Source organism: Phaethon lepturus, unplaced genomic scaffold (assembly GCF_000687285.1).
Source record: "Phaethon lepturus isolate BGI_N335 unplaced genomic scaffold, ASM68728v1 scaffold1348, whole genome shotgun sequence".
NCBI lineage: Eukaryota > Metazoa > Chordata > Aves > Phaethontiformes > Phaethontidae > Phaethon > Phaethon lepturus.
This window is the reverse complement of record NW_010558070.1, coordinates 54,197-76,390: the sequence shown is the minus strand read 5'-3', so window position 1 is coordinate 76,390 and position 22,194 is coordinate 54,197. Positions and strand designations below refer to the sequence as shown.

General features: G+C 38.2%; 1 protein-coding gene across 1 annotated transcript in view; it reads right to left on the bottom strand.

The window, feature by feature from the left end:
• Nucleotides 1-3,526: 3,526 nt before the first annotated feature.
• Nucleotides 3,527-22,194, bottom strand: part of VWA3B (von Willebrand factor A domain containing 3B) — a 71,051-nt gene continuing 52,383 nt past the window's right edge. Inside the window, 7 exon segments of the mRNA XM_010292928.1 lie at nt 3,527-3,652; nt 3,654-3,748; nt 9,107-9,339; nt 15,195-15,292; nt 15,826-15,963; nt 17,130-17,254; nt 18,061-18,181. Coding sequence (XP_010291230.1) covers nt 3,527-3,652; nt 3,654-3,748; nt 9,107-9,339; nt 15,195-15,292; nt 15,826-15,963; nt 17,130-17,254; nt 18,061-18,181 — 936 coding nt within the window.

The following is a 22,194-nucleotide window of genomic DNA, read 5'->3' as shown; positions in this document are numbered from 1 at the left end:
ATAAATCAGTCTTTAAACATAGCTTGTCTGAAGAACTGACAGTGACTGATGATCACCCTTTACGCAGAATAATTCACCATTCAGACTACCTGTGCTGCCAGTTTTGATCCTGCACCTGGTTAACATTCCTGTTTGTATTTCTCACAAATTTGTATTGCACCCAGAGGTAAGTTTTCTTCAGCCATTTTTTCAAGGGGATCCCAGTCTTCGTCACTGTGGGGTGGCATGCAATCCATCTGCACACACTTAATAGTATGTACATGCAAAATTGGCCCACACTCCATTTTGTTCATGTCATTGGGATTGCACATGCTCAGCCTCAAATACACAGTAATCACAAGAGATATAGGTGAGATGATCATGTCAATGCTGAATTAGCCCAATATAGATGCATCTTATGCTAAAAATATAAGCTGATAGATTCCAAAGTCCATGTGATCAAAAGCCGTTCTTGGGGGAAAAGTAGGTTTTCTGTTCGACAAATTTTTCATTGATATATCTTTTTTACCAAAATTTATAGGTCTTTCCCATTCATTGGTAGTGCCATTTCCTCCAGAAAACCAAAATGTTCATGTCTACAGTATAAATATTTCTTTCCTGCTATCCTGGCCTAAAATTTTATGGATGCTGTGGTGTAATGATATCACTTCTAATTTTTCTTCTGGGTAGAACTGATCCCCAGTGACTGCTATAACCAGGGACTCCGTGTGTGTGCCAGCTCCATTCTCCAACAGAAAACTCCAGAACATCATGGAGTAAGGAAGGAGCCTGAGCAGCAGAACAGAAGGTAACGTGAACTAAATTGCAACTTCCAGGATAGACCACTTCAGAATTACAGTTTTCCCAGGTTTGATCCTTCCCTGAATCAGGCCAGGCAGAAATTTCAACAATCGAGCTCAAGAGAAGCAGGGTATTAAGCATGGTACTGTTAGTTCTCCTACAGCAGGGGACACCCATTCATCTGAAAATAATGTGGCACCTTCTCCTCTGAGTGGCTCCTTGAGATTTGGTAATAAGCACCACAAGCAGCTCCAGGTGTTGTCTCTACGCTGACCGCAAGGGAGACTCTACCAGCTTTGCCATAAACTGAATGTGACCTTCCTGCATCTGTACAATCAAGACAGTATTTCACCTGCTCCATTGTACTGTGATTTTACCTCACAAGAGCAAGGTACTAGCAACACAGAAGGACCTTTGGTGGGAGCTGAGCATTTCACAGTGTTTGGGACATCTTCTATTCATTGCTCTGTTTCTCTTAGATTTCATGGCCAAAAATCAAGGTTCTCACCACACTATCTTGGTTCCTCTGTGCTAAGTGAAACATTTAGTGCTTGGAAGAAGCGTGCTGCATGAAACAGAGATCCCTCACTCAAAGAAGGCGCTTTCTTCTTATTATTCTAAACAGAGACAAACACACAGAAAGACCATACAAGAAGCCATATGGTAAAACACCTGGGCTCCAGCCAACCCCAACTTAGAATAACCTTTCTTGAGCAGAGGAAATGTCTTCTGTATTTCTGTCCCACTCATTTTGCCACTGATGGAAATTATTTCCCAACATATCTATGCAAAAGCCTCTCTCACAACATGCAGGAATCTATGCTCAGCTGCAGGGGTATCCTTGGCTCACCGTATCACTGGCTCTGTCAGGGCCCTGGGGTCCCTGGGTTCGGGAAGCACAGCACTGCTGCCACTGCCATTTGAAATCTGCAGTAACGGTGTTACACTCTGGGTAGCCAGAAGAGCCATGAGGGCCAAACACCATCTTGCAAGGTGAAATTGTCTCTATTACTCTTTGTTTAATCATGCAGCCATCTTTAATATTTGCTAATTTATTCAGAAAGATATACGGAATGTAGTAATAATGTAATATTAATCTAAGAGTATTCTTCATCTGACAAAGACATCTAAAAAGAGAAGAATCAAAGTGTAGAGCAGAAGAGAAGGCTGAGGGAAGACCTTATTGCTCTCTACAACTACCTGAAAGGGGGTTGTGGTGAGGTGGGTCTTGGCCTCTTCTCCCAAGTAACTAGTGATAGGACAAGAGGAAATGGCCTCAAGTTGTGCCAGGGGAGGTTTAGACTGGATATTAGGAAAAATTTCTTCACTGAGAGGGTGGTCAGGCATTGGGACAGGCTGCCCAGGGAGGTGGTGGAGTCGCCATCTCTGGAAGTATTCAAAAAACAAGTAGATGTGGCACTTTGGGACATGATTTAGTGGGCATGGTGGTGTTGGGTTGATGGCTGGACTTGATCTTAAAGTTCTTTTCCAACCTTAATGATTCTGTGATTCTGTAATAAAGGAAAAGACCTGAGATAGTACTGCTACATCAAAGCAGAAGAATATCCTAGCAGTGAGACCCAGTTATAAATGTGTCATCTATCTAGAACACAAAAGGTCTGTGATTAAACTGGCTGCCATAAAAGCTGGAATTCACCAAATATAAATGTACCACTGGGTTACAATATCTACACATGTATACATGAATTGGCTGCCTTCTGCTTCTGTTTTGTTAAACATATCTTTTCAACTGCACTTTACTTCAAATGTAAAGATGAATACATATATCTGCCTGGAAATTGCATAGGTATCTAAAGCAAGCTTGTGAGAACTTTTAATGTCCATTCACCTTGATATGCCAAAAATATTGCTAAGAATCAGTCTTCACCTTCTTAACAGAAAGCCCTAAAATAAACAACCATACAATTGTGTCACTACATCCACAAGTCATACTTTGGTTGAGGTAAGGATCTTCAGTGCTAAACACTCTACATCCCCCCAGCTGTGTGCCATTTCAAATGCCATGTCTTGGGCAGTGATTATCATATTACGTTTGTTAGATAAAGAAAATGAATCTTTACTTGGATCTTTCTTTTTTTAAACTGGGCTCAGTCACCTACCCATTATTTGGGTGCTGAGAGTAGAGATGCTCCTAAATACGTCTAGGTGCAATTCCTGCTTTCACTTATAATGCTGTAACACTGAAGCAATCCCTCTGCCTTCAGAGTAGCACTGGCTTTATATCAAATGTCATAGAGAATTCAGCCCTTGGTCTAAGTTTGTGTTACCAAGAAGTTAGTCTTCAAGGGAAAAGCACCGCATCTGTGTTCTCATGGGACAGTCCCCATCAGTGGAAAAGCTTAGGACAGATACATATAAAAGTCAGCACCCAGAAAACTGGGTAGGCTCCCTGCAGCAGGTCTTCCCAGAGTCTGTGAAAAAGGAGTTCTGGAAAAAGGCATTTTGTAAGAAAGACCCACAGTTAATAAATCAAATAGGTCTACTGCAAACAAAGAATACTCAGATACAATTTTCCATTCTTTCTTCTAATATTGATACTTTTCAGCAGCACAACTGAACCTCTGACACTGTTTCTCTTTCAGACCTCCAAAGTAAGTCTGCAAAATCATAATTAATTTAGCATTAACTAGTCAGTTTATTTTTTATTCAAGGAATAAAATGTCACAGTTACAGGTGATAAAAATCTTTCCTATCCACAGCCTCATTTCTTACATTAGCTCCTTCATCATGCACCCTTAACGCAGCTTCCTTTGCTCTGCGCAGCAATGCTGAGGCTGTCTTGCTGATCCTTGCTGCTCCATGTTGACTGTAATAATTCTGGTGATGTTGCTTTTACCAGGTGCTGGAGACTTTTCTACAACAGGACTGTGCAAGCAACAGGGATGCTTTGGTGAGCTGGGAGTTGAAGTGCTCAGCGACTGCAGAGTTTGACGCCTTGATGAACATGCTAGGAGAGAACAGGTACTCTTTAGTGAGAGTAAATATTGACCCACCATCAGCTTGTATGTAACAGTTCAACCCCAACACACACCCTGAAATTTATCCTGGAGCAAATGACTCCATGAGTATGGTAACAGAGCAATAGTCCTGTGTAAAGAGGCTTTTCACTGCTTTCCTTTTTGCTTTCATCCTTACAAGTTCAAACCAGTCTGCTTTTAAAGTCTTATCATTTTCTAAGCTTGTAGCTGTTCTTATTCACATGCCAACCTTTGTTCTTACTCTTCCTCAGGAATCATCTTCTGGCCACTGCTGGGGACAGGTTACCAGGCTACATGGACCTTTTGTCTGACTCAGTGCTTATCTTCTCTGGTTTGCTAACAACACCGTGTCACTGAAAAGTCATTATTTACAATCACATCAAATGAGACCACGAACTGCTAGGCACGCTCCTGGCACAAAACAATGACAATCATAATGAATAAATGGCAAAAGACAGGAAGGAAAAATGGAAGAGAATAAAACTCTTCAAAGTAAACAAAATCATATACTCTATTTTGCTTCATATGTTTCTTCAGAGGGAATTTTTTGGTTTTAAATGATTGTATAAGAAACACTCATGTAGTAGAAAACAAAACTGTGGGAGGCATCTGAAGAGTAAAGATATGATATACAGGGTGGGGAAGGAACAACACAGATTGAGTGCATAGTGAGTACAAGATACAAGTATGATTAGTTTTCAGAATGCTGATCATCCATAGCTACCACTGAAAACTGAAGCTGAGGGTTTAAAAATCAAACCTGTGCCTTTGAAAATTGTCTTATAAATGCACAACATCAGTGCTTAGATGCATGAAAGGAACATTCTGATTCTTCTTGGGCAACCTAAGAGACAGGAATCTGGAGTTCACCTGGGTAAGGTTCAGGAAATTTCTTGACTGCATCCTAAAAGCTGATGGTACCTGTCTGCAGTACAGAAATTTTGGTCGAGTAAAATTACTGAAAGGTATTGTGTTCATACTGCTACCTTAAATAAAATGAAAGGTGCACTGTTAAATGAGTGTTCCCCATCACACAATTCACAAACTGTTTCTTTTCTTCACCCAATGCCACATGCTCCGTGCTCTCTATGTACCTTCCCAAGATGTTGGAAGAAACCATTCTGGTCCTGCTCCTAGAATCTGGACAGAATTGCCTTCTGTGTCCCCCCTCAGATACCCCAACACATGCCTCCTACACCAATGGAACTGCACTTTCTTCCCTCACACATCTCCATGTTTCATTCTTTATGGGGAAAGAGACGGAAAGTTTAACACACTTTCCTCTTTCGATGAGCGGACGTTCATTCTTTATGGGGAAAGAGACGGAAAGTTAACACACTTTCCTCTTTTGATGAGCGGACAACCCTGACAGAAGAGAGAGTCATTTTGGCTAAGTTGTACCATGCTATCAACAGAAAAACAAAAGCTAAATCTGGAGGCTGTTGGGGAGCCCTTAACAACACACAGCTGCACTAAGGAACAGATGCAAGCATAGCTGAATTGACATCAACTGCTTATTAAACAAGCCATGACCAACAGATGGGAACACTGCTTTATTATGATAGCCTTCTCCAAACGCTGAATGAACTGTCTGGAAAATGAGACTGGAAAACAAGTGGGTGCTAAAAATGTGCAATCCTACTGTGGGAAATCCAGCCAATCCACTAGACTGCCAGGTGCCACAACCGTTACGCTCTTGAACCCAATTCAGAGGAACTAGATTTGCCATAGAAAAGGACAGAAAATGATCCTCAAAAGTCTCCCACCTACCTCATACTGGCAGTTACAGTAATTATCAGTGTAATTGCTTCAAGTCACATCTCATTATAAATTAAAAAGGAGATTTGGCTTCAGTTAGCTATGATTTGCTAATGCATTAGGTAATGCAGTCTATCACTGTGTATCATACCTGTACTTCACTCTGAATTGTTTTCCGATTTAGTTTTTTACTAGATCACCATTTTGGAAAATCGACAAGGAAATCATGTGAAATGAACATTGATTTTAGGCATTACAGAACAGAGAGAAGACTAGAAAGACAGTGAGAAGAATTCTTCTATAGAAACAAATACATGTTTTCTAAAGCATCTATAAAAACAATGATTGCAATAATCAATGAGAGAGTTAAGTATTTGTGATTTCATTCAATGGAATAGCTTTATCTGAGTTACCTAGACAAAGAATCATTGTCCCACTAACAGTGGGAATTTGCCAGGACTTCATTCACTCTCTTATAAGCATACAGAGCTAACTAACACAATAGGAGCAGCAGGCATACAAATTGAAATAATAATGTATTAAATATAATAGTTCTGGAATAAATAAGACAAAATTACACATCAACACTAATGCACACTAATTAAGCTAATACACTAAATAACTAACACAATTACTTAATCTTTATTCACTTCTGTTAATGTTGTTTCCCTGAGTGGGAACAACAGGAACGGGTTGTTGATTCCTCCTAACAATCAGGAACATTTTAGCTGAGCACAAACCAAACCACAAACATTAAAAAATGCTCCATTAATTCACATAGGACCCACAGCTCTGTGGAAATATAAGGCTTCATGGAAATACAAGGCTTCATGAACCACCTATATAAGAGCCATGTAGCTGAATCCACATTATCTTGGAGAGCCCAAAAATCCATCTCTATATTGGGAAATGCTCATTCAAGTTCAGGAGAACTTGCTTCCTCATATAGCAGAGAAATGTACATGTGAAGTCAGCAGAGCTGTAGGAAGACGTGTTGATTAACACAGGGAGTAGTTACAAAACACAGCGCAATCAGATCATTAAAAAACATAAATGTATCTGGAGAGTTCATAAGAAGTGATGAGACAAACCTTTGGAAAGGAAATGTAGGAATTGCTAATGGCACTAAATCCTTTTACCACATTACACACATACTAACATTCATGGAAAACTATTGTGTATAAATATGAAGCAAAAGTCTTTACTTCACGGAAATAGATCAGGACTACTGAGCTTTTTTGAAAGTTAAAAGATAAAATTATTCAGGTATTAGATATTATAAGGAAAAGAATATCTGTGAGGATTATGCATCTTTCAGATAAACAACTTCCCAGTTTAACAGACTGCTTTTAGAAATTGTGAAAAAATAAGTATAACCTAGTTACTATAAAAGATATTTAGGTACCAAAGTTATTAGCTCTAACTATTAATGGTAGTTACAGGAATTCAAAATATTCCTCTGAGATGCTGACTCTATTTTAAAAAAACATCTGCCTTTGTTATAAGCAATCAAGAAATAATGAAGCATTGAAAACAGCTACTAGGAAAATCAGGTAAGAGATCACTCTGATGAACATTTGTGTTCATTTGTGTTATGAAGGGCAATAACTGCGATTTCAGGGTTATGTAGGTGTCTGAAGATGAAAACAGGGTGTTTCAGCTCATAAGTACTTTTGCAGTTTAGGCTCCTGACTTGAATATCCGTCCTTATTTGAGCATTATGAAAACTCCATGAAAGGAAAGTGCATTGCTAGATACCTGATATTTTTAATATCTGGTCCACAGAGACTAACTGAACAATTATTAGAACAGTAGAGCTTTCCAACACCTCACCCATGTTATTCGACACTTATTCATATCAATATAATTAAATATGACTACTTCTTTGGGTAAGTGTTAACCAGTAAAGGCAAATCTCACAGACCTGGTGCCCAGCACATATTGGACTGCCAAGCAGTAAGTGTAAACTAATAATTCATACTAGTCCTGAAACTTGGGCAGAAGGAAAAAACAATGCCAGGCAAATTTGTTTTCTTTATTCTCTTCACTCTTTAAAAAAAATTCAGTATCAACACAGTTAAAATAGATGTGTATGTCAGGGGTCGAGTAACATATTTACAAAATTATATACACAAAATGCTGTAAAATCATTAACATAGTTCGAAAATTGGACAAATATCTAACTAAAGAGGATAAATATACAGTCATGTACAGAGACTGGATAGAGATATCTGATGAAACCCTGTGAGGATGACAATATAGTCTTATTTAACATCTTCATCAGTTCTCTGACGTTCCCCTTTCTGACAAAACACAGAAGGATATGTAAATGAAAATACATTTAAGCAAAAAAAAAAGCCATACCAAGTGTCCATGGTGTCATAACAAGAGGACAAGGTACCCCCTTTAGTGTGTTTGACCTGCATAGCACCTTGGAGTCTCATTAGAGTCTTGATGGAGTACTATGAGATTACTTGGCAAGGCTAGGCAGGATTCAAGTGCGTATATAGCCACTGCTTTAATTTATGCTTTCCTTCAACCTGCATGGAATCAGTAACGGGACTTGCTCATCACATTAGCATTATTTCGTATTTACTCAGCATCTGCATCTTGAGATGTCCAAGAGGCAGGAGTGAAGTAGCCCTACCTGTGGAAGCCATGGTCTCTCACACAGCTACAGGACAAGCCCAGCACCTCTGCTCTCATATAATTCTGACCAGGCCACTCCTAAAATGCAGTGGCACCATAATACCCATTATAACCAATGTAAATGGAATTTGCAGACAGTCTTTAAAAGATGAGCGAGAACACAGAAGGAAAGTTCAGAGAGGCCAAATCAGGTTGACAATATGATGATTAAATGAGTCTATAATCCACTGCTTCTGGGAGTAAATAATTAATGAGCACGTTGAGCACATGTTTAAAATAGTACAAGGAGGTACAACTAGCAGGTATGGACAAAAATCCTCTTATCCTTCCACTGACAGTAGGATCTTTAAAATGAAGAGCTGACTGTGGCATGTAATGGCATACCTACACTAGTCCAGTTCTCTACTGCAGTGTGACATGGAGTATAGATACTAATATCAGCTTTAACTGAACTATCTCAGGCACTAAAAGCAATTTAACCTTGGAAGCACTGAGCGCCATATGCAATAATTTAATGCCTGCAATATAGACATACCTTTAATCTAACAAGTAGCAAACAGTAGAGGGACTGTATATGGGGACTGGAATATATACTCTGATTACTACCAGGTACTAAGGCTGGTGTCATTGCATCTTCGCTGCTACTACAAATGTTAGGGAAATGAAGTTAGCCTGCGCCAGAACATTCTTTATTAGGTTCTTCCCTTTGCTGTAGAAACACATGCTGAGAATGATCAGTGTGGAGAATAGTTTCCAAAGGAGGTGAAAGAACCCCATCACACAGGACATGGGAAAGCAGGCTGGTCTAACACCCAGAAAAGATAATGCAGAACCCTGGTTCCTTGTGTGGGGATTAATTAAAGGCCCATCAGGTCTGTTTAATCCCTAATATTTATAACTTTCCAGAGCTACTCGTTTACCTTCAAATTCTTCTTCATTGCTAGGCAGCGAATTTCTTCCTCTCTGTTTTACTTCCCTTCTGGTGACAAACAAAAGATCATCACAGTCCAACATCCTCTCCCTGGGATATCTTTTGTCTTCTCTCCTCTTATTTTCATTTTTTGCTCTATCTTCTTTCACAATACTTTTCTTTGCTTCTTCACCATCTTCCACAGATGAGTGCAGATAGGCCTTTGTGGTCTCTCTGTCCAGGCTAGAAAATCAGACAAGGAAATTCACTAAGTTAAAAGCACACATATTGTATACAATTTAAAATCCTTTTTTACATGACATAGATTTCACATTTTCCCACATCTCACAGTACTGACAAAGGAAGGACTTATCTCACGCTTGACCATTTGACAGGGCTATAAATGTCTTACAATTCAGTTTCCCTTTTATTTCTAAAATAAGTAAAGAAAAGTCTAAGACACAGCATGCACAGTTTTGTTCCCTTAGTTCTGTAGATACTGTATATCTTGCTAGCCCATTGCATACAATTTTTCCTCTTTAAAAAAAATATGGATAGTTTTCCTGTTAATCTCAGTTCTAATATGATTCAGCAAGAATTCATACCCTTCATATCCTTCATAGAGATTCCATTCCCAGCCCACTTTTAAGATTTCTAAAGTTTGTAGAATACTTATGAAGCAAAATACAGTTACAGATGTCTCATTTGACTGCACTAAACCCCAGATTATCAGAAGTGCTTTGGTAACTAAAATTGAAACAAGTATTTTGGCACTCGGCTTTACTGACATTAAGCAAGAGAAAGGCTCCTAAATACCTTTCTCTGGCTCTGGCCCTAATTCTGTCTACCTCTTATGACTCCAAAGAGGATTTGGGCAATAATTGTCTTTTATGGTGCGGGTCCAGCACACATATGCATATGGACTTTGCTAGTTACATTTGCAGAGTGCTTGTCCTGCCATAATGATTCCTTTCCATTGTGATGGCAGGAGAACACCCCAAGGAGATGCTAGCATCTAATATTAAAATGCTGAGAGCTATATTAGTACCTCTAAAGATTACTGAATTAAGCATGATCCCTAATACACACCACATAAAAATCAGAAGACAATCCCAAAGATCCCAGGGCTGAAGATTTAGACAAGCTATTATAATACCACATCTATGTGCACTGTGGACTCCCTGACAACAGGGGACCCTGGGCTATCCCTTTTTCTTATTAGTTCCTTACTTCTACAGGACTTAGCACACAAAGACTGTATCTTTTTGAGCTTCTAATATCGTATTGCATTTAAACTTTTTTTTTTCCTTTCTGATTAAATTATGCTTCTACTTTGTTTTTATCAACAATGTCAGCATGTTCTCATTAGATCTGTGCGCACTGATGAGCAATATGCTTCACTGTTCCCCTCTAATGAGTATGACATGGGAGATAGGTACCTATTTTAGAGTATAATAAATAATAAGTTTCAGTGGGAAGCACCCTTCCATGCCTCCTGAAAGGTAGGGGCTCTACTGGAAACTCCAACTCAATCTGGGCTGGAATGCTGCCATAGCATTGCTAATTTTAGTACCCAATTAACATGTAATTAATAAAACACAGTTGTTTAATGGCTTTGAATGTACACCTTCTCATAAAAGGAAAACAATCATTCAACATGGCATGGAGGTTACACAAAGAAACAAATATGAAGCCAAATTGTGGCCAGTACTAGCTTTTTATGATGTAGTCACTGAGTTGATGTAGTCAATGCCCAGAAGACGACATTATGTATGTCTATGTGATACTAAAGTGACATGTTAAGCAGCAAGAAAGGAATGAGATTTCACTTTACAGTATGTGGCTTTACAGAGAACTCAAAACCTAGCTGAGAACGCTACGAGCAAAAGACGAACATTCTGAATTAGCAAGTGAATTGTCAGGGACTGTCTACTCCAATCTTACAAAGCAATTTACTGTAGGGAGTTATAGATCCAAGAAGTAGGAAAATTAAAAGACTCTTAAGTATAAAAGCTGTATAGTACCAGGCTTCTATCATTAATTCTTGGAAAAGAGACTAAAAATTCAGCAAAACCAGATAAGATACATAACGTGGAAAAAGATGGAAAGAAATATATTGCAGTAGATGTTGAAGTTGCGAATGTGCAAAAGAAGGTGCTGTAATTCTGGCAGCAGCATTGTGGAATATTGTGGATCAGTAGTGACCACTGAGGTTTTTATTGGCACACCAGTGCACCTCATCTGGGTACCTGGGGGTTAGGTCTATGTTGCCTATATGCTAAAAATTAAAAATAGTATTTATGTAGTTTATCCAATGCCAACAGAGGACCCTGAGAATCCCAAAGGCTCAAATACGTCTGGTTCAGGGCTGTAAGTGGGAACTGGCTGGACGGTCGAGCTCAGAGAGTCGTGGTAAATGGCATTAAATCCAGCTGGCGGCCGGTCACAAACGGTGTTCCCAAGGGCTCAGTTCTAAAGCCGGTCTTGTTCAATATCTTTATCGATGACCTGGATGAGGGGATCGAGTGCTCCCTCAGTAGGTTTGCAGATGACACCAAGTTGGGTGGGAGTGTTGATCTGCTGGAGGGTAGGAGGGCTCTGCAGAGGGATCTGGACAGGCTGGATCGATGGGCCGAGGTCAACTGTATAAGGTTTAACAAGGCCAAGTGCCAGGTCCTGCACTTGGGTCACAACAACCCCATGCAACGCTACAGGCTTGGGGAGGGGTGGTGGCGGAAAGGGACCTGGAGGTGCTGGTTGGCAGATGGCTGAACATGAGCAGGCAGTGTGTCCAGGTGGCCAAGAAGGCCAACAGCGTCTTGGCCTGTATCAGAAATAGTGTGGCCAGCAGGAGTAGGGAAGTGATCGTGCCCCTGTACTCAGCCCTGGTGAGGCCACACCTTGAATCCTGTGTTCAGTTTTGGGCCCCTCACTACAAGAAGGACATTGAGGTGCTGGAGTGTGTCCAGAGAAGGGCAACGAAGCTCGTAGGGGTCTGGAGCACAAGTCTTAATGAGGAGCGGCTGAGGGAACTGGGGTTGTTCAGCCCGGAGAAGAGGAGGCTGAGGGGAGACCTTATAGCTCTCTACAGCTATCTGAAAGGGGGTTGTGGTGAGGTGGGTGTTGGTCTTCTCCCAAGTAACTAGAGATAGAACGAGAGGAAATGGCCTCAAGTTGCACCAGGGGAGGTTTAGACTGGATATTAGGAAAAATTTCTTTACCAAGAGGGTGGTCAAGCATTGGAACAGCTGCCCAGGGAAGTGGTGGAGTCACCATCACTGGAAGTGTTCAAAAAACGTGTGGATGTGGTGCTTCAGGACATGGTTTAGTGGGCATGGTGGTGTTGGGTTGATGGTTGTACTTGATGATCTTAAAGGTCTTTTCCAACCTTAGTGATTCTGTGATTCTGTGATCTAAGTTAAGACAGTCTCAGTTTCAGATGCTCAGCTCTTTGTCATTTCTTATCAGCTGCTTTACACATTTCACTGCACTCTGCACTATAAATCTCAACATTCAATATACATCCATTGAGCCAAAGTACCTAAATTCCACTCTCAGAGCTGCCAAATGCTGAAGTGCTACCGCTCTGAGTCCCATGACGTCCCCTTGTGTATCTGGATCTTGGCGTCTTTAAAACATTAGCAATCAGACCTAAGTAACTGCATTTGAAATAATATTGTTTGGAGGCACTTCTCGTGTTCCACTAATGGGGGTAACTTGAGGATAACCTGAATAGTGCTATCCTCAGAAATAGAGACATTTGGTAGTAAAAACACTGTAATTTCAAGTATTGTGGTTTGTTTCTAAAATCTACAACTGCTGCAAGAAAAAACAGAAACGATGTACTGAAAACTTCAGACCTTAAAACAAATGTAAGACATTGGTGTGCTTAATCATTATGCTTGCAAAATTTATGCTCTGTTCCAGGCCATGCTAAAAACTGTTTTAGTTTGGTTTAAGGGGGATAAAATGAATGCCTTAACAGAGAGTCCATTATTTTGTGCTCTGGCAACAATATTGTTTGGAATATTTTATTTAGATTTCATTAATTTAACTTCAATCATCTGCTACACAAACTGGCCAGTGCATTTACAACCAATTCAGTGTTTAATAGCTGGAAATACTATATAGAAATTCATAATTAATATGACTTGAATATGCCGTTTCAAACACTATTTTACCCAGAGATCTGCCAGATTTGATACCACTTCATCTAAAATTTAGATCTAATGAGTGCATTTATTTCTCATTTGCAAAAATTTAGTGCATTCATTTCAGTCAGTTCTCCAAAGAATTCCTCTGTTTGCCAGTGAATAACTCAATTTTCTCATCATTTTTACATAACAACTGCAAGTCAGCTTGCCAATAAAGTCTGTTTGGAGAATGAATATTAAATTTTATATTAAAGCACTCAGTCATGAAACAAAGCATGTAGAATGAAAGCCACTCTTATTGCTTATGCATTTAGTCACATCTTTTCGTAATAAGGTACCTGACTTAGAATATAATCCAACTCAGTGGAAGGGAAAGACTTCCACTGATTCTGCTGGAACTCAGCTCAGTTATCTACCTGCCTCTTTTCAACTGCGTTGAAAAGTATGCGTTAAAGTAGTAAACCATGGTCTTCACGTTTCCCTTTTGATGAAAAGAGGCTACCATCATGCAGGTGATCTGGCCTGGAAAAAGGCATTGATGTATTTCTAGATTTGGGATTCTGTTCAATAAAGTGGAGGTATTCATTTGTTTATGTGTTGTGGCTGCAAGCTGGCAGAAAAGCAAGTTTCAAACTGCACTGGAATCAATACTAGAAAATGTGTGGGAAACCAGGCTTGAATCAGTGTTGCTTTTTTGTTCCATCGTTCTCAGGGAATCCACAGATCAGCCCATGACTAGTACCCTCACTCATTGTTTTTAGATGTTATCTTTAACACTGATCATCATATTAGAACTTTTCAATAAAAATGAAGAACTACTAAAATTGCCTTTAAAGGTGGGATTTGTCCTGTTCATGCAACCTTTTGGGAAGAAATCTCGCATGATGGAGATTATACAATTCTTTGGCAGCAGTGCCCATACTACATTGACATACATGGAAGAGGAAACCCTTCGGTCTAGAATCCGTATGGGATGTCAAGACAGATGGAAGCTTTAAAACAAAAGTACATGTTTTCTCACACAAAATGTGAAACTGCGCAGCTCCTTCTGGGAAGAGGCTATGGATGATAAAGGTTTACATGGATTCAAAAAAGTAACTGCAAAAATTCGTGAAAGAAAAACCCATCAAGGCTGTTAATACAGAGACTCCAATTCTGCTTCAGAAAATCCTTAAACCACAAATTGCTGGAGGTTGGGAATGTATTCTGGGGAAATACCGCTAGATGATTGCGCTGATCTTATTCTACTTCCTAAGATCTGTTGTTGCTAGCTGTTAGAGATTGTTGGTGCTCTGAAGGTTATCACAACTCAATGCTATTTCAAATGGATCGAACTACAACTTAATACAAGATGAAAAAGTAAATCCACAATCATTTGGAACCACTGCACATTCACCACACACATCACACCAGAAAAATGTTACCCCTGCTGTACATAAGTTCTGCAGAACTTAAGTAGGGGCTCATATTCATCCCATATGCTCTCTCCCCATCATTCCCCAGATTTAATCCCAGTAGAAGATTCAGTATCTTAGAAACAACTTGCGATTTAATGCAAATAATGCTTTATATCACAATAAATATCTTAGAAGAAAAACAAAGTCTACGACAAATGGAAACTATCTCACCTTTCAGCAATCCTCTAACAGCTTCCTGGGGCTAAGCTTCAAACCATCACATCCCACCAATGTTTCCGAAATGAAAACAGGGCAATAAATTGCCAGATAATAAAATGGTAGGACAGACAGTTAATGCCCTTCTGATTAACATGCTGTGGACCAAATCACTTCGTCGCATGTGTACAGCAAGTCAGTTCACAACTGTAGTTAGAGTATTACATACGGAAATCATTAGATTTCATTTTCAAGCATAGTTGAACCCAAACTGCAGCATTTAGGATTCACGTAAAATAACTTTTATGTTTTTAGGTTCAAGCATACTCACGTCACATAATCCACCATCTGCACCCTTCTTATGTACCGACAGGAAAAGGCATACTTTGTTTGGCTGATTTTAATAAGCCTGCTTCTTACACAATGTTCCTGCAATAATATAACCAACATTGATCTAATTTAAATCTAAATCTCAGAAAAAATGCAGATACAGATGTATAAAAAGTCAACTGTTTTAATGTAACTGTAATCAGCCTCTGAATAATGAAGATAAAAGTTTCAAGTACAAAGTATATTTTCTTAATACTGCACTATGAAAAATGCAGTAAAATTATCATAATAGCTTACAAACAAACAAACATCATGAACTGAAGACTATATTGACTGTGATAAAACCCCCTATGTTTCTCATGTTAGCAGCATAGAGCCTGTAAAAGCCACGAAATGGATTATAGAGGAAACAACAGAGTATGATTTAAGAATAAATTATCCTACAGAACTTCTTGGTTAATGCCTATTACATGAGCTCTTCATTGAGCCCTGAAACCTGATTTACTTTGGTTAGCTGGAGACAGGGATTGGAACAGTGAGCTTATTAGCCGGGAAAATTATATCTGCCTCATCAGAAACAGAACAATGGTAACACCATTGCTAAACTGGTATCATCATCTAGATTTACTTACTTTCTTGTTGTTGAACATCAGAACTGTGTAGAGTTTATCACCCATTTCCACCCTCTTTGGTGTTGCTATGACAATGGCAGGTGCATAATATTCATTTCCTGTTTGTGTCCCAGTTCTGGCAAACACGTAGTCTCCAACCTGCATGCCAGGAAAGCATTGGATTGCAAGAACCGTATAACTTGCAAGTTTTACGAGACGTAAAAGGTAAATATTAAGATATTTTTACAGGAATCATCATTCTAAGATGTTCCCATGCTTTAATATGGAACTTTAAAAGAAAGTAAGAACTCGGTCTTTGCATGTACTGGTAACTCTCAGTTTCCACTGAATCAGGGAGAGAAGACAAAGCAAAAATAAATGACGGAGCCCTACTAACTGTACCAGGGCTCAACTAGCAAGTTGAACTGAATTAGGAAACTCTTACAACTCTTCATACCCTTGGACTTTGTGCAAATGTATATGTTTTTAATAAGTTTTTAAATCAACCTTGGCAATTACAGAGAATTCCATATATAACTGACTGACACAAAATAATTTTAAAAATGAACACAGAATCACAATTTTCTGTCAAATTCTGCAGATCTTCTCTATAATTGAATGTCCCCCTTACAGAATACCAGGAACTACCAGATCAGGATTTGCCTTCATTTCAAACCGAAAAAAAAGGCACCTCTCGCTGGTTTTAAGTGCAATAAAGTAGTTATAAAAATGCTTTTCTGTATCCAAAACAGCTGTATCCATTCTGTATCCTTTCTGCATCCACCATCTGGCTGGTGTGCAAAATAAGAATCACCTGAAAAAACAACTGTGATTACAGATAGTCAGCTGATAAATTTTAAATAAAAACAAAAATGGAACAAGAATATTTTTTTCATTACCGTTATTTGCCTTAGTGTAAGATTATCTGTGGGATTTAAATTATGCTGTGAAAAACAAATGGTTATAACCATCACATTGTGTATAAAAGGCTCTCCTTGTTTTGTAATCTACGTGCTAGGAAACAATCATTCTGATGGTAAATATCTCACCTTTCTTCTATAGGTGGGCAAATATTCATGTTTTATAAAGAAAGTAATATAGAATTCTAATAAACAAAGGAATGGGTTTACAATGAAAACAAGCTCCAAACAAACGAAAAATAGGATGTTGAAAATAGCATGATATTACTATCACTAAAATCTCTTCTTTAAAATAATATATGTATTTAAAAGATTAAAAAATCAACTATCCTTTGTTCTATGTGTGACCAAATGAACAAAACTTAAAATGCATATTTGCTGTCATAAAAAAATACAATTTTTTACCTGCAGATGTGGGCATGGCATAGCACCTCCCACAGGTATAGTGAACTTCACAGGTACAATCCAGGTCTCCCCATTGCTGAAGTCAACAAGTGCACAGCTAGAACTGATATTCTTTATCACAGTTCCTAAAAAAACCCAACATATTAAAATATTCAAATGATTTTTCTTTTACCCTTTGTGGAAATTTTCTTTAAAAATCCTGTAGGCTCTCACATATCACTGAGGTCAAACGTATCTATACTATACATTCTTCCTTTTCATTTAGCTTGGGTAAGTTGTGCTAGGGCAATAGAGAAAATTGTACCTGAAAAAAATACAGTCTTAGTATTTTAGCATTCTTAATAATGCCACAGAAATAAAATGAAGAATAATTTTCAAGACCAGAAATTTGTAAGTGGATCAGGTGGATGATTGTTGACATAATGAAACTATTATCACAGTGAAAAATATGTACTTTAAAAAACCAAACAAGTAGAGGTAACACAGAAATAAAAAACACACGATTTTTTTAAATGAAACAACAGAACACAATTTTACCTACTAATCAGTCTTGCTCAAAACTCATCAAAAAGGCAGAAGCATTTAATGAATTGTTTGAACAAATGCAAAAGCTCGGCCTTTGCCAAACACTCAACAGAAACACTCGAGAGGGACATCAGAGAGGGACAGGTTGATACTCTCAGATATTCAGTTACCTAAAAGGATTTCCTTCCACACTCTTCTTATATAAACATATCAGAAGCACATCAGCATTGCTTTCTAATTTTACAAAATGTATGTGCACACACAATATGTATATTAATTTTTCATGAATATGCACATGTAATATTAAATATGATTAAGGCAGAAATACCTAATTATGACCAAAACTAATGTTTATCAATATTAATGAAATCTAAAAAATATTTAAAATGTGGACAAAAATACATACCTGGATAATAAAATCCTGTGACATCTGATCTTGCAATCACCTTTTGGCTTTTGTGAGTGACAAATACTTGGCCTTTTTGTCTTTTTTTAGACTTTGACTTCACAGTTTCTTCTTCAAGTCTCTGTAATTTGATACAGTTATTTTTTTACACAACAACCAAGCTGGTCAGCCTCAAACTATTAATTAAAAATTTAGGCAATGTAATGTTATGACCTCTGCAGACAATTCACAGTAAAATGAAATTATTTTAAACATTCAGAATAATTATAAACAGAGGAATGCTCATAAATAAGACTGGGGGACCATGGTGAGAATAGAAATACCAATGGGGCTGGCCGGCTGTGGACCGACTCAACTCCTAGTTGAAGTCAGTGACTGCAATTAGTAGTAATGGAAAGAATGCAAAGAGCACAATGGATCTCACACAACAACTGGAGTGGGGGCTGTGGGAAACACAGTATGTGAAAAATAGTCAAAGAATCACAAATCACAAGTGACTCTATATAAAAATATACCGGTGGGCTTTCCGAGCTTCTGCGTACTTGACTTCACAGTCACCATATTCTTTTTCCTTAAAGTCTTTTATATCTCACATTAACATTTTATGGAGTCTCATTTGCCTTTAAAGTAAATGATGTTCCTGCATCCCTTTTCTTCTAGAAGAAAGAATTTCTTCCCATTCAGCACATCTCTCTTACAGAAAGTTTTGAGAGGATCAGAGTATTATATGTATACGCCAGAATGTGAAAGAACACTTTACATTTTGCTTTCCTGAGAAAATTAAGAAAACTGATGATATAAAAACATTTTCTTTCTAATACTGAAGTCTGTAATCCCAGTAATTTTATAAGTACATTTTAATAATCCTCAAGAATAACACTATAATTTATATTTACTACAAGAGCAAATTAATTCTCAAAAAAGTCTTTTATTTTCTCCATACTGCTCACAATAATGTTTCTAAATATAAATTATAAGCAAGCGCAAAGTTAAATAAATCAGTTTCCCCATTAACTTTTAAAACATATTTATTAGCCTACCTTGTAAACAATTTGCAAGCATCCATCTCTTACACAGTTCCTTTGAATAATAAAAGCACACAGTTTGAAATCTCGAACTTTTCCACAGATATACACCCTGTTCTGAAAAAAACGCATAACTCACAGACTCCTAAAAACTCCTGCTTGCTAGGGTGTGTATGACCTGCTCCCTTGTCTGATGACATTTTTCTTACTAAAAAGATATATTTGCTTTTGAGATTCAGTTTTACCTAACAGTCAATAATGATAGAAAAGATGGGAATAACTTTGACTAAACTGTTTGTTCTCAGTCTCACTATAACTATCACAAACTCCTTTTTCCAATCTCCCACACAGAAATCACAACCAACCCAAGAAAAAAAAATTCTAAAAATAAGCAAAACACACACAAAAAAAGGAAAAGAGATATTTCAAATGTGAGATATGCGGGGGGTTTCTAGTTTATTCTTTATAAATTATATGAACAGTTCTGTTTTTCAAATTCAGTCTAAACCAGAGGCTCTTCACAGCACTTAACTGACCGCTTGAAGTACAACCTGACAAAGACTGATTTGAGTGTAAAGACTTAGAGCTCCACAGACACAAAAAGGCACTTGCGTAAACCATTTGCTTAATTCCTCAGGCTCCAAAGGGACAGCTGCTGCTGAATATTTATTATCAACTAATTTGTAATGCTTGACTAATAACTTGGGCAACTTCCAGCACTCCACACTAATCCAAATATTACACAGGCATCCACAATGAGGATGCTGAGTCCTGCAGAATTCAGGTGGCTTAGAAATACCATCTAAATTCAAACCCATCTCCCTTTCCTCTCACACAGCCTTTAGGTGTTCATCACGATTGGCCCAGACACTGTCAGAGTGCCCATTTCTGGGATATCATCCTCCAGTATTTTTATTACAAAAGCATCCCATCTGATTCTCAGGGGTTTTACCCCGTTTAGCTCTGCTTCTATGAAGTCAATGCATTAAACCACATGAGGTGAAGGAGGCTTTGTTTCCCGTTTCCAATACCTGCTGCATTTTAAAATTCCCTTTCAAAGAGTTTAGGTTTTGCACTTTCCTACTGTAAGCAAGAATAGATTGGAAGACTATCCACAGATCTCCCTGTATCTTGGCTCTATCTTTGGCTTTTCACAATCCTGACACCTCCAAAGCCAACCAACCACTGCTTTTCCCAGGCTGTCAGTGGCCACAAGCCCATTCTGTGTAGACCACAGTCCAGTTTTATGAAAGCCTAACTTTTTGTGGCTACATGCTGTCTGTCCAGCAGGTTACTTCACTGATGACAATGGAAAATTTGACCAAACATTTCTAGGTAGTTAGAAATTTTTTTGTTGTTGCACTGTTTGGGATGCTTGCTTTCCCTTGTCTCCCTAAAGAGATACAAGAAAAAAGGCAGGGTTTTGCTGAGCTGTTCAGGAAACATATGAATGCAAAAAAGGTACCACCAGGCAGCGATTAGTGATCCTTAAACAGTGAGGAAGAATGAGAAGTGCAAGAATTAGGACACCAGGAAATAGAAGAAACTGCCAAGAGAGATCCAGAATTTCCATTCTTGTAAAGAATCAAGTCTCAGCTATAAATATTTCATTAGGAATAATTAAATTAATTGTATATTAAATACATTTTTCAGAAAGAACAGACTCAATGAGCCACTAGAGGTCCTTTTCTACCCAAATAAACATGCTTTACGAAACACAATATGCTTACTAACCCTTTTAAGTTATTTTTATCACATGGTGACCATTCAACAGGGTCACAAACAAGCGTAAGCCTTGCACATTTGAGCTCATCCTAAGGAAAACACAGTACTTTTAAACGTATTTTTTTAATAAGAGTCCATCCTTAGCAATGAATGCAGCTTTATCTCTGCAGACTCTGAAATCCATTCATATGCAGAAACAGAAATATTTAGTATGAGATGAAATGTTCTCTATCACTCTCAGAGAACGGACGGTGTAAAGAAATACATTATATGAAAATGTTACGGCCGTTAACGGGATGCACCAAACTGTCCTGGAAGCTCTCTTGCTTGGAGAATAGTAATGCCATGACCCCAGAAGACCTGAGGTGATCTAATGATAAGTGGGTAGGGGACCTTGAAAAAGTCCTTTTACTAAGCGACATCATGTTGGAAACAACTTTATAATTCAGTGAGAAAAAAACATAGTAAGAAATGATGGTTAACGGTTATGCCTGACAAGTTCAAAATAGAAAACAGATACAATATTTTAAGTCAAAGCAGTTACTTATTAAGAAAAAAACCAAGTAAATGATACATTCCTCATTTTTAATATCTTTAGATGAAAGCTGAGTACTAGCCTGAAGAGGAAGACTTTTGTTCACCCATGCTTTAAGCTGTATAGCAAAAGGAACTGAGTAAGTTGAGTAAAATACAGTCTACAATTAGCCATCCAATTAGGTAATCACAGAATCAAGAAAGTCATTAAGGTTGGAAAAGACCTTTAAGATCCTCAAGTCCAACCCTTAACCCAACACTACAATCATCAACAGTGTTTTATATTTTGCCTGATAATAGCTAAATGTGTTTGCTCATTTCCCAAAGCATTTCCTTCTTGCATCACTAGAGGTCTTCAGTCATCTGATGGTCCTGTGCAGATGAATGTCTACTTCGTCCTCCTCTACTAAGGCACTGGTATACCCTACCTTTCACACGTATGTGCAAACATAGCAGCCTGAACACAACTCCCAGAGGAGGTCAGAGCACAGAAGGAGGATAACCAGACCATTAATTCAGTTGTAGGCTTAAACAGAAAGCTCGCGTAGCAAGGACATCCAAAAAGGATTACTAATTCTTTTAAGAAGTTGTGAAGGTAATTAGGAACCCTTAAGACTAAAAACTAAGGGGGTTTATTTTGAATTTAGTGGAAAAAAAAATAGCAAGAAATTTAAAAGTCTGCTTTGTTGAGTAGACCTCCAGGACAACTGTGATTTTTCTACCACCTCACAATTCCAATTTTCATTCAGTGCTGTATCAGTTATTTCCTTGCTGCGGACAACTGTGATTTTTCTACCACCTCACAATGCCAATTTTCATTCAGTGCCGTATCAGTTATTTCCTTGCTGTA